Source organism: Perognathus longimembris, chromosome 3 (genome assembly GCF_023159225.1).
Source record: "Perognathus longimembris pacificus isolate PPM17 chromosome 3, ASM2315922v1, whole genome shotgun sequence".
Taxonomy (NCBI): domain Eukaryota; kingdom Metazoa; phylum Chordata; class Mammalia; order Rodentia; family Heteromyidae; genus Perognathus; species Perognathus longimembris.
Genome location: NC_063163.1, coordinates 111,922,483 through 111,936,192, shown reverse-complemented (window position 1 = coordinate 111,936,192; position 13,710 = coordinate 111,922,483). Strand labels below are relative to the sequence as shown.

Sequence of the window (13,710 nt, the reverse complement as noted above, 5' to 3'; positions counted from 1 at the left end):
AAGGGAGAAAAGTCTAGGAGTGGGTAATATGTCGATACAGTCTATATTTTCTATACTTGATCATGCTACATTAGAACTTTAGTACAAAAACCATTTCATGAGCCCCTAATGATCTCACAGTGTAATTCGCCTGCCAGGCACTGGAAAGTTTCAGTTGCACTGTCATTTGTGGGGAAGGTGTAAATTATTGAAAGTTGTTCCTGGGGGTCAGGAGTTTTCCAATAGTGTTCTGCAGAGATTACTAAGGGGATTAGTAAGAAAGGCTTAGAACACCTGACCCCAGGGCTTCCTCTGAGTGAGGAGTTGCCCTCCCTCTACCACTCACAGTGCGGACTACCACCCATGTGGACACTTACATGGAGAGAGTGGGCCTCAAAAAATTTACATCAATGAGATAAGGCTAGAACCATGAAGAGGGCTAAGTCGTAAAATTTCAGCTTTGCTGGCTTTATGCTGGCTGGCTGTACATCCAATCAAGAAATGAGACCGTACCTTAAATACTGAAAAAAAATACCATGGACAATTTTTTAGATAAATTTAGGGATTTAATAATGAAAGGAAATTGCCTAAAACATGCTATGCTTCAGAACTTGGATATATAAGCAAGTGACACCTGTGTTAGAAAAGAGCCACAAGGCATTTTAGACATGAAATGTCCGGGGGGGGGGGGCGGGAGGGAAGTCAAGTAGAAATAAACCTAAAGTGCCTGCTATTAATCAATTCTATGAGCTATTATCAAGTAGAAAATTACAGGCTGGATACCCCTTATCAAAGTGCATAGGATCAGAATTCTTTTGGGTTTATTTTTTAAGAGTAGGGTTTTTCTTGAATATTTGTATAGCCATGAGACATCTTGGGGATAGGATCCGAGTGTAAACATGAAATTCATTTATGTTTCATATATGCCTTATACCCATAACTCCAAATAATTTTTATACAATATTTCAAATAACCTTATGGAAGAAATAAAGGTCCGTAGTATAGAAATTCCCCCTGGCACTGGACCTTTGGGACCGTGGAGCATTTCAGAGTTTGGAACAGGGCATGTCCAATTTTTATACAATGAGAATACCTGATGACAGCTCCTAATACATAATGACAGCTAGGGACATAAGTGCTTTAGCATAAGTCCCCATCAATCTCAACATTATATTACGCCATCACACGTATTACCGTCACCATTTTATAGGCAAGGAAACAGAGGCGTAGGGGAATCAGTAAGGAAATTGCTCGAGATCACGCATAAGCAGCAAGCATCATGACAGGAACTAGACCCAGGCTCTCTGACTCTACGAAAGAAGCTTCTTAGCACTAAGTTGTCTACTAAATTAACTTCCTTGTCTACTAAATTAACTAGACCAGGCCATGCGGAAGGTGAGCCCAGCCAGTGAAGCGTATATAGAAATGGACGCACCTGTACTGCTGGTAGAAATACAAACTGCTGCAACTTTTCTAGCATGGATTTCGTGATCACATGTCGGAATGTGTTAATAATACATTCATTATTATGAGCCATTATCTCATCACAATCTTAATGCTTATAAGGAATAGAAACAAAGTGGGTTGCAATCTGTGTGTCCAGATATGTACCCATTTCTCTTTCCAATTTCTCAGTGTATGGCTATGTATGGGGCTGGGAATATGGCCTAGTGGCAAGAGTGCTTGCCTCGTATACATGAGGCCCTGGGTTCGATTCCCCAGCACCACATATACAGAAAACGGCCAGAAGTGGCTCTGTGTCTCAAGTGGCAGAGTGCTAGCCTTGAGCAAAAAGAAGCCAGGGACAGTGCTCAGGCCCTGAGTTCAAGGCCCAGGACTGGCCAAAAAAAAAAAAAAAAGCCAATTTCTCAGTGTATGGCTATGTATAATAATAGGCCCTTAGTGGGCACCGGTGGTTCATGCCTGTAATCCTAGGTACTCAGGTAGTTGAGATTTGAGGATCATGGTTCGAAGCCAGCCCAGGCAGAAAAGTCTCCATGAGACTCTTATATATCCAATTAACCATTCAAAAACCAAAAGTGGCACTGTGGCTCCAAGTGGGAGAGCACTAGCCTTGGGCAAAAGAGCTCAGGGAAAGCATCCAGGCCCTGAGTTCAAGCCCCCAAACTGACAAAAAAGATAATAACAACAATTAACAATAGGCTCTTAAGGATTAATTACATTCCTGTGGCATCAGCTGTAATTTCTCTTTTGTCACCTCTAGGTTTTTATGGCTTTCCTCTCTCTTTGTCTTGGTTTGGTCACAGTCTAAATATCCAATATGATCTACAGTACTTGAATAGAGTGAATGCCATGCAGCCAATAAAAACAATCTCGTAAAGATCTCAAATACACAGGAAAACTCTCAGGTAAAAAAACAAAACAAAACAACCCACAATGCATTGCTTTATCAAAAGGTTGTGTTTATATTAGCAAAAATACTTAAAGAAGGCTGGAGGCATAGGACAAATGGTAGAATGCAAGCCATGCAAACAAACTGAGTAAGAGTAAGACCTTGAGTTCAAATCCTGGCATTGCTCAAAAAACTAATAAAATGAACATAAGACTACCAATATCTTAAGTTATTTCTACGTGAGAATTATAGGTGATTTTCCACTATTATTTACATGTGTTCTCCATGTATTGTATGTTTTTATAGTATCTCTATATAGTATTAATATAATAATATGATATGTTATAATTCTCTCTCTCTTTCTCTCTCTCGGTCATGGGGCTTGAACTCTGGGCCTGGGTGCTGTCTCAGTTCAAGGCTAGTACTATACCACTTGAGCCACAGCACCATTTCTGGTTTTCTAGTGGTTAATTGGAGTTTAAGAGTCTTATGGGCTTTCCTGCCCAGGCTGGCTATGAACTATGATCCTCAGATCTCAGCCTCCTGAGTAGCTAGAATTGTAGGCCTGAGCTACCAGCACCCAGCTATGTTCTATATTTCACCAATGTGATAAAAGATCATAAAATGTTAAATATAAAATGTATTTAACAAATAGACGGTAGTCAAAATAACAAGAATGCAGTTTAGAAAACATTTCTCCAGCAATGTACAAGCAGAAAAGGAAATTATGGAAACAATTCCATTTATAGTCGCCAAAAAAAGAATAAAGTACCTAGGGATCAACCTAACCAAGGACGTGACAGACCTATTTAATGAGAACTATAAAAATCTAATAAGGGAAATCAAAGAAGACACAAGGAGATGGAAAGACCTCCCATGCTCATGGGTAGGTAGAATCAATATAGTGAAAATGGCCATATTGCCCAAATTGTTAGACAAATTCAATGCAATCCCTATCAAAATCCCAGTTATATTCTTCACTGAAATAGAGAAAGCAATCCATAAATTCATATGGAACAGCAAAAGACCTAGAATAGCCAAAGCAATTCTAGGCAAAAAAAGCAGTGCGGGAGGTATCACAATACCAGACTTCAAGCTCTACTACAGGGCCATCATAACAAAAACAGCCTGGTATTGGTATAAAAACAGACCAGAAGACCAATGGATTAGAATTGAAGATCCAGAAATAAAACCGCACTCTTACAGTCAGCTGATATTCGACAAAGGAGCTAAAGACATATAATGGAATAAACATAGCCTCTTCAACTACTGGTGCTGGGAGAACTGGGCAGCCATATGCAGAAAACTCAAAGTAGACCCAAGCCTATCACCATGCACCAAGATCAACTCAAAATGGATCAAGGACCTCAATATCAAACCTGAATCCTTGAAACTACTGAAGGACAGAGTAGGAAAGATGCTAGAACTTATAGGCACAGGAAGGAACTTCCTGAATAGAGTCCCAGGGGCACAACAAATAGGGGAAAGACTCGACAAATGGGACTACTACAAATTAAAAAGTTTCTGCACAGCTAAGGACATAGCCACCAAAATAGAAAGACAGCCAACCACATGGGAAAGGATCTTTACCAGCACAGCAACAGACAAAGGCCTAATATCTGTCATCTACAGAGAACTCAAAAAACTAAGCCCCTCCAAGCCCAATAAACCAATTAGGAAATGGGCAAAGGAGCTAAAGAGAGACTTCACAAGAGATAAAAATGGCAAATAAACATATGAGGAAATGTTCAACATCCCTGGTAGTAAAGGAAATGCAAATAAAAACAACCCTGAGATACCACCTCACCCCAGGTAGAATGGCCTATACTCTGAACTCAGGCAACAACAAATGCTGGAGGGGGTGTGGGGAAAGAGGAACCCTTCTCCATTGTTGGTGGGAGTGCAAATTAGTATAACCACTTTGGAGAACAGTATGGAGGTTTCTCAAAAAGCTCAATATAGACCTACCCTACAACCCAGCCATACCACTCCTAGGCATCTATCCTGAACAACAGGTCCCAAGATATCAAAAAGACATTTGTACTTCCATGTTTATCACTGCACAATTCACAATAGCCAAAATATGGAAACAACCCAGATGCCCCTCCACAGATGAATGGATCCAAAAAATATGGTACCTATACACAATGGAATACTACATAGCGATTAGGAATGGTGAAATATTGTTATTCGCAGGGAAATGGTCAGAACTTGAACAAATAATGTTGAGCGAGACAAGCCTAGAACACAGAGAACAAAGGGGCATGATCTCCCTGATATATGACTGTTAAGAAGGGGTGACAGAGAGACAATAGAGACCAGGTCTGTGAAACCAAAAACTGCTTGTCAAATGGTATTTCCCACAGGATTGGGGCAGCGACCCAACATTATGTAACTAAAACCAAACAACTACTCAACATATAAAGGTCAAAATTTGACCTCTCAGTGGATCACAATAGCTCAAAAGCTATGTAGGTATGTTCATATAAGACTACTGTCGACATATTGTCTAATATCGACATTACATTTAAAGCCCGAGGCGAATTTTCTTGGGTGTAGGCCACGTGGCTACTGTATATGTTCTTGGTACATTGTGTATTGTATATATGTCTACCTGACCTAGGGAAGGGAAAGAAAAACAGGGCGTAAGCTATCACAAGAAATGTACACACTGCCCTACTATGCAACTGTACCCTTTTTGCACACCACCTTGTCAAAAAATTTGTGTTTAATTAATAAATAAATTACAAAAAAAGAAAACATTTCTCCCATGTAAAACTGTTTTTCCTATATATGATATTACTAATTTTGATCTACTCCATGTCCATGATTTCTGCATTACTCAGGGTAATTTTCCATCTGAGCAAAACAAGAAATAATACTTAACTTACAAATAGATAATTTGGGGCACAATTTAAGTCTTTCAGATCTGTACTAATCATCTTAAATTACAGCAAAATTCCAGAAAGTATTAAATGTGCAAAGAACCCCAGCTCACTGGGGCCAACAAAGAAAACGATGACATAAACATTAAAACCGTGGAAGTCAACAACAAGGAGGCAATTTCAATTGTATGAGAAAACTGTTCTCTATAAATGTGCAAAACAATAACCACAAATCACTAAGTAACAGCCAAGATGGGAAACAGACTAACTCACAGCATAAGGATAAAACTAAGCCTACATAATTTTGAATAGGAAATGAGTACAGATGACTAAGAATAAAGAACAAAACCTAATTTTAGCCTCACCCTAAAAGACAAAGTAATAAATTGGAAAACCCTTGGAAAACCTAGAATATAGACTTAACATTAGCAACAAGAAATGTATCCTTCATTTTACAGAAGCTTTATATCTAGCAAGTCTAAATAGAAATTAAGTAAGAAACTAAGTCAAGGGTTAAGTAGAAAAGCAAACAAAATCCCCATCCAGTTGAATTGAATACTTCTACACCCATTTATCTATCAATCCATGAATATTATCTATCTGTCCATCCATCCATCCATCCATCCATCTCATCTACAGATCTACCTAATGATCAATTGATAAATTGATGTTTGATTTTAGGCTGGTACTAGGGTTTGAACTCAGGGCCTGAGTACCATCCCTTAGCTTTTTCTACTCCAGCCTAGTGATCTACCACTTGAGCCACAGTTCCACTTCTGACCTTCTGCTGGCTAATTGGAAATAAGAATGATTCCAATATGGAATGAAATTAGGATTCTGACTGTGTGCTAATGCGTGCATCTAGCAACACAAAAAGCTTCTTCACCAGTAAATACTGAAAAGCTTATTTCTCCTTTATTCATTATATCTAGGAATTCATCCTGAAAACACAGAGGCAGATAACAAAGTTTCATGATATTCAACTAAAGCATTATGACATTAAAGTATTGGGAAAAAAACAAATGTCCAACAGAAATAGGAGACTGATTAGATTAAATCACATGTTGTTAGGAAGACAATGTTTGAAATATTTTTAATGCCATGAAAATCCTAGCATGTATTATGATGTGGAATGGAGGGAAAACTATAAGGCAATACTACTCCAGGTACACAGGAAAGGGATGGACCTTTTTAGAGAGATGCCATTCTATCATTTATAACTCACAATGACAGAGGAATCTAGTAAGATGTATGCTTCAGGTAATGAAGCCTTAATGTTGGTCTTGTGTGTGTGGGTCTGGGTGTGTGTGCGTGTATGCACACCCACTCGTAGTGGCTTGAACCCAAAGCCTCATAGTCTCACTTGGCCTTTTCTGTTCAAGGCTGGCATTCTACCACTTGAGCTGCACCACCACCTCCAGCTTTTTGGCTGGTTCATTGCAGGTAAGAGTTTCTAGAGTTTTATTCCTGGGCTGACTTGGAACCCTGATGGTCAGATACTCAGCCTCCTGAGTAGCTTACAGTAGGCTTTGAGCCACCCACTAGTGTCAGGGCTTCATACTGGTCTTCGCACTTAGCCTAACTTAGCTAGAACCTTCCCTCTGCCATTATTTACCACAGACCAATTAACACTTAAAATACAAGAAGCTTTTTTTTTTCCAAATTTTTCACAAACTTGAGTCCAAACTCCAGCAACTCAGTGTGAAATCCTGCGTTAATAAAGTGCTCTTATTTGTTTGCTATCTTATTTATTGGCTATTTGCACCCTAATACAAACTACACTCAACACAAGACTCTATTTAACCATCGACCACTCCTTTTCTGCCACTGTCCGTATTCCTACATGGATTTTACCCAGCTCTGGCTACTTCAGTCTTCTCTCAAGATACCATCTCCACAATCTGAATTCCTCGCTTCTTCCGCACTTCTCCACTGGTTAGGTTCATTCCACTGAACATTCTGTTCTATCTGTTCCTATCTAGCAGCTTTTAGAGGCCAGGGGCCCCAGCCTGCCCTTAAATTGATACTAAATTATTATTTGCCAAGGGAATGGAAAAATACTAGTTTCAAGTCAGCAGCCACTGGCAGATAAATTTATAATCTTAAATTCCAACACTCAAAAAGTTTAAAATTTTGTTTTCCTATTTCATCTCTAGTTTCCTTAAGACTGCATCAAAGCAGAATGAATGAATTCTAAGTTTATGGGGGGAAAAGAAAAGCACTAAAGTATAAAATGATGAGAACAGCAAGTATTAAAATGTAGAAGCCACGTGATCTGCAAGAAGGGGGTCAGGGAATGGGGGTAGGGTAACTCATTTGTAGAGTAAGAAAAATGTTTAAAAGATCCAATTTCTATTAACTGTAGAGGGACCAATTTAGCAGACAGAACCCACTACAACATAGCTTCAGGGAATCCTACAGTACAACATAGGAATTTTTTAAATTATTATTCTGGTCATTAAAGTTTAGAAATAGGAGATGACTAATGAAAACTATCAGTGACCACTCCAACTTTCTATTTCCTATCCATTAATATTTTTGATTATGCTTACAATAGTTTCATCAGACTTCCATTACTAAATGAAAATTAAAAAGTATTTATCTTTTTGTTGTTTTATTTCTAAGTTCATTTTGATTAGTGATTGATCAGTCAGCATGTATGTCTGGAACAGGGGTTCAATCTCCAGCACACATACATACAAAACCAAGACAAAACAAAAATGGCTCATTTTATTATTTTGTTTCTAATACTACAACTCAGGGCCTGGGCACTGTCCCTGAGCTATTGTGTTCAAGGCTAGTGTTCAACCACTTGAGCCACAGATCCACTTCTGGCCTTTTTGGTTGTTAACTAGAGATAAGAATCTCATGTTCTTGTTTAAGCTGGCTTCAAACTTTGACCTTCAGATCTCAGCTTCCTGAGTAGCTAGGGCCAAAAGCACCTTGATACTTAAGTATTTTTATGATGACAAGATCTTAACAAGAATTGCGACTTACTCTGAAAAGCAAAAATCCATTGTTTTAGTAAAAAATGCTCCAATATTGTTTTGAATTAAGGATTTAGAGACAACACAACAGACCATTTTGATACTTTTAGGGTACTTCTAAGTAGACAAATTTAGGTTAACTTAAAATCAACATGCAGCCAGGCATCATAACATATGCCTGTAATCCTAGCTATTCAGGAGGCTGAGACGCAGAGGACCAGGGTACAAAGCCAGCCACAGCAGAAAAATCTGTTCAACTCCATCTCTGATTAACCAGCGAAAAAAATGGACAGGAGGCATGGCTCCAGTGGTAGAGTGTCAGCCAGCCCAGCAAGCAAAGCCCGAAAATGTTAGATACAACTCAAGTAACACTGTCCCCTCCCCCCCCCAAAAAAAATCAGTATGCAAAACTGGGAGAAAAAAGAGAAGTCTGAAATAGGTATTATCCTGGACTTGTCACATAAGTCTTAGAAATTGTGTGTGTGCATGTATATATACACACACATATTCAAGGGTGAGGAAACATTAAAATTATTGCTACCAAATAAATAATAAATAAAGACATTAAATAAACTAAGATTACTCCTTCTATAGTTAGGACTTCTCTCCCCCCTTCCTTTTTTTTTTTTTTTTTTCCTGGAGATAAGCTCTTGCTATTGGATGGATGGCAGGATAGCCCTGAACTTGTGATCTTCCTTCCTATGAGCTCTGGGATTAGTGGAGTGCTACACAGGTCCAGACAAACTCAGGATTTTGATTTGCAGATCTTGGAAAATCTAATACACATACATACATACGTATACACATGTGTTTGTAGCATGTCTCAATGAGGAAATAAGAACCATACAACTTTCCCAAATTTTTAAGTATACACCACTCAAGCCCAAGTATCTCCTTATGTATTCTACCATGGCGCGCGCGCGCGCACACACACACACACACACACACACACATACACACACACACAAAAAGATAAGAATCAATAAACGCCTTGATGGGCCTGGAGATAGTCCAACAATCTTACAACCCACAGAAAAAACTTCTCCTAAATCTCTATTCGTGTTTCATCCATCACAAAAACTCAAGAGCGCAAACCCAGCGTCCACCCTTATCCAGGAGGAGAAGAACCCAGGTTACAGCAATGCCCAGCACTTGGGAAAAGCTCTGTTTTGAAGGACTTCACGAGACAATAGAGAATGGAAGGGTTCCGGGGAGGAAAGCGGGATTGCACGTCTCCCAAGTTAACGTGTGCAACACCTCTTTGCAGCGAGTGCAGACAGTGCGGCGGCCGGCCGGGCTGAGCAGCGCGCAGCGTGCAGAAGGGACCGGCCGGGGCCTGGGGGGTGCGCGGGGGACGGAGGCGGAGGGGCTCCGGGTAGCGCCGGCCGGAGATCCGGGTGGCGGGGAGGGAGAATGGGAGCGAATGGCCCGGCTTGCAGCCGGGGATGTCGGATGGCGCCTCACCCCGGGAGCGCACGAGGCTCGGAGCTGCAGAGGTTCCGTTTCCATCGGGGCGCCCGCGCCTCCATGTTTGGCGTCCGTGTCCCCCTCGGGCGGCCGGGCGGGAAAAGAACCAGTCCGTGTCCTAGGCCGCGGACACCGGCCTCACCTCGTCCCCCAGGCCGGCGGGGACGGCGCTGCCCGCGGGGAGGATGCGCCGGGCTCTGCCGCTCGGCCCCACCTGGGTAGCGGGGAGCTTGGCCACTCGACCTTCGAGGAGCCCGATCCGACCGCCCAGGGCCCGAAGCTCCGGGTTCCCACCCGCCCGCCGGGCGCTGGGGCGCGGCCTCCCCATGTCCGGTTGGATCTCGACCCCCCGGCCCTTCCCGAGGACGAACCTGGGGGCCGCTACTCGGCATGACCAATCCCGCCAGGAAGCTCCGGCCGGCGGGCCGCTGGGGGGTGACCAGGGGCGACAACGGCCACCGCGGCCCCCGCGCCGCGCCCCCTCCCCGCGCCCCGCTTCCCCGCGCCCCCCCGGCTTGCACAACTCCCTCGGGCGCGCGCGCGCACCGGGGCTGTTGCTCAACCTACTTGCAATGTCTTCTCCGCAGCCATCACGACATGCTCCGGACGCCGCCGCAGCCCCGGGGCCCTCGGGCAGGCGGCCGCCTCCCGTCCCGGCCCAGGGCCGCCGCGGCCACCGCTAGGGCGCGGGGCAAGCGGGAGGCGTCCCCATGCCGTCCGCCCCGCCAGCCGGGCCGCGCGCGCGCACCGGGGGCCTCGCCGGCTGGGTCTCGCCGCTCCTCCCCTTCCACTCCCCGGGCGGGCGGCAGCGACCCCGGCTCCCCCGCCGTCCTCCTTGCAGCCCCGCGCTCGCACCCGCACCGCGTCCTCCTCCCCCGGTGCTCTGATCCTTCGCCGGCCTCGCCGCCGCCGCCGCCGCCGCCGCCTCGGGAGCCAGCCGAGCTTGGCAAACCAGCACCTGCTGCTGGAGATCGCCGAGAACTGAAACAGGAAACCCCGGCCGCGGGGAAAACCCGGGAGGCGTGGAGAGGGGTGCGGGGAGCTGCCGCGACCTGTCCGTCGGTCTGTCTGTCTGTCCGTCCGTCTGTCTGTCTGTCTGGCGCTCTATCCGCCCGCTGGGGCTGCGCCTCTGCCTTTCTGGCCTGGTCCCCTCTCCCACTCAGCCCCGGGGTCCGGATCGTTCTCCCTACCTCTCTCCCTAGCTTTGTCCGGGATTGAAAGCCGCCCCATCTCCAACTGGCAACCAGGAGGATCATGGCCTTAGGCACTTAGGGGAATCCAGGGCTGCCTTTGCCAGGGCCTGTCCTGGGGTTGTTTACTAATTATCAGTATTCCCACAGGAGGAAGAAAACAAACCAACCACAACACCACACCCTGTCCAAGCAAGACCAATAAGGGAATTTAAACAAATGAAGCTGTTGGGGTTTCACCCAGGCAAAGGAGTTTTCCTAATCAGGAAATTGGCCTTGCTGGGAATGGCAATCAGGTTGAGCTCAGGGTAACTCCAGATGGCCTGGAGGAAGATATGAAGCTGGGCACCTGCCCCGGGTGCAAGTGCGAAAAGCTCCCAGAGCAGAGAGCTCCTACTTCTGTGAACTGAACACACTCAGCGCGATCTAGGTCAACGTTTTAAAAATGTTCACGTTCTCTTTATCCACTTGCCAACATGAGTGTTGCTCTGAGCCCCTGAGCAAGAGGGGAGGACAACAGAGGGACCGGTGCCCCTACCCACTAGTGTGCTTTAAATGCTGGTGGCTTAATGTCACCCTCCAGGTGAGCGGGGCATTCAGATTTGGTTTGTCCATCAGAAGTTATATAAAAATTGACCTGCAGTGACCCAGCTTGAATTTCACTGGAACAGACTTCATGACTTTGATCATTTTCACCTTGAGCAGAATTATTTTGTGCCTTTCCAGCTTTTCAGTAGGGCAGAGATGATCGAAACCTGGGCCATAGATCACTTAATGGTTGTGCTACCCTTGATGTTTATTAGAGCTTAAATTTGCTCTCCCAGTTTAACATCCTTTTAAAAAACAACATTGTGACTTTAAGACTGGCACTGGTGGCTCACACCTGTAATTCTAGCTATTGAGGAGGCCAACATCTAGAGGATTTTGGTTAGAAGGTCAGCTAGGGCAGAGACTCCATCTCTAAAATAGCCAGCCAAAAGCCAGGCTGGGAGTATGGCCCAAGAGGTAGAGCATCCACAAGTGAACAACAAGAAGGCCTGAGTTTAAACCCCAGTACTACTATTTAAAAAGATGTACCTTTCTGATTCAGCTGAGCAGTACAGCTGCCCCTATCTCTTTGGCTAGAATCTACTGTTCTTTAGCTGTCAATGAAGATTGGCAGCCTGCTCTCCTAGCAGGGTCAGATTCCATGGCAGGAAAGGTAATTTGGCTCTAGGAAAGCCAAACCCACAGAAGGGCCAGAGCCAGGGAATTAGAGCAACAGGGACTTAGAAAGAAAGCAACTGGCTAGTGACAGTGAGTCAGAGCCTCTATGGCATGACTGTAGTGTTGCTGGAAGTTTCCCCCATGGTACGATATCCTGCCCACAAAGTCTGCCTCTTGCTTTGTGTCCCACAATTAACTTGGTTGAGTCTTATTCAATATTGATTAAGCATGACAAAAGATCAGGGCACACAACCAGGTGCTGGTGACTCACACCTATAACCCTAGCTACTCTCAGGAGGCTGAGATCTGAAGATCGTGGTTCAAAACCAGCCCAGGCAGGAAAGTCCATGAAACTCTTGTCTCCAATGAACTAGCAGAAAACTGGACGTGGTGCTGTGGTTCAACTGTTAGAGCGCTAGCTTCAAGCTGAAGAGCTCAGGGACAGTGCCTAGGCCCAGAGTTCAAGTTCCACCACCAACAAAAAGAAAAAGGAAAAGATCAGGGCACTTTGCGAGGTCCTTTGGCGACAAAATGAACAAAAATTGTAATAGCTGATACTTAATGATAAGGGTTACTTAGATGACCATATTCTGGGTACTATTCTAAGCTCTTAGAATGTGTGATCACATACAATGGCCACAAAACTCTTGTAAAGAAACGTCTATGACTAGTTCACATTTTACAGGTGGGAAAAACTTTGACCAATATTACAGCCAGTAAATAACCAATAGCACAAGCACTAAAATTTAGGCCTTCCAGACTCAAGACCCATTATACAAATATCACACTGTGACTCTTCATAATCACCTTAGTATTTAGTTGGGAAGAGAAAAGCACGTGGTAGTTCAAAGAAAACTAAGAAAGACCAAAGAATCTTTAAGTGTCAAATGTATGTCCTGAGTGTAGTAAATCTTGTAGAGTATCAGGAAACAGAGGAAACACTTCAAGTTGGAGTAGTTGGGAAAGCTTTGAAAAGGAGGAGTTTGAGCCACATTGTGATGGATGAATATTTTGATAAGTGGAAAATTTGGGAAACAGGATTAAGAAGAAGCTAGAGGAAAAAGTAGGGCAAAATCACAGATGTAAAATGAGAGAGTTAAAATGGTTCAAGCCTATAATCTTAGCTATTCAAGAGGTTGAGATCTGAGGATCTCAGTTTGAAGCCACCCTGGGCAAGAAAGTCTGTGAGATTCTTGTCTCTAATTAGCCACTAAAAAATGGGAAGTGGAGCTGTGGCTCAAATGGTAGAAAGCCAACTTTGAGTGAAAAAGTTAAGAGACAGCACCCAGGTCTGGACTTCAAGCCCAAGTACTGGAAGAAAATAAAATAGGGGGGGGGGGGAAGGGGCAGAGAAGGGAGAGGGAGAGACAAAGAGAAATTTACCCAGTGTGAAACCTGAAGTATTACTGGCTCGAAATAAGGGGAAATGGAGGAGTGAAGAAGTACTCTTACGGGGTCAAAATTATTTGGCTTCAGGCATATATTTGAGGTAATATCAAGACATGCAAGTGGAAATGATATAGTGTTATCTAGAAAAAGCAGAGGGTTTGGTAAATGAAGCCCTTAGCTGCTATGAAAGTAAGTCTGGAAATTTAATACGTTCATCTCTGTCAGCCAAAGTTGAAGCAAAATTTATAAAAGCA

General features: G+C 43.8%; 2 protein-coding genes across 4 annotated transcripts in view; one reads left to right on the top strand and one right to left on the bottom strand.

Moving 5' to 3' along the window:
* The window catches only part of Zc3h12c (zinc finger CCCH-type containing 12C), a 42,530-nt gene extending 31,555 nt beyond the window's left edge, over nucleotides 1-10,975 (bottom strand). Inside the window, exon 1 of one of the 3 annotated variants that reach the window (XM_048343795.1) lies at nucleotides 10,862-10,975. In XM_048343795.1, the coding sequence (XP_048199752.1) occupies nucleotides 10,862-10,927 (66 nt within the window). In that variant the 5' untranslated portion in view covers nucleotides 10,928-10,975. Of the gene's footprint in view, nucleotides 1-10,238; nucleotides 10,501-10,526; nucleotides 10,557-10,861 lie in introns of those variants that run through there. The other 2 variants (XM_048343797.1, XM_048343796.1) reach the window with 2 other exon arrangements.
* LOC125349559 lies at nucleotides 8,753-10,081 on the top strand. Its single transcript, XM_048343801.1, has 2 exons — nucleotides 8,753-9,591; nucleotides 9,630-10,081. The coding sequence occupies exons 1-2, from the start codon at nucleotides 9,199-9,201 to the stop codon at nucleotides 9,891-9,893; spliced, it is 657 nt and encodes a 218-aa protein (XP_048199758.1). The 5' UTR covers nucleotides 8,753-9,198; the 3' UTR covers nucleotides 9,894-10,081.
* Nucleotides 10,976-13,710: the final 2,735 nt, after the last annotated feature.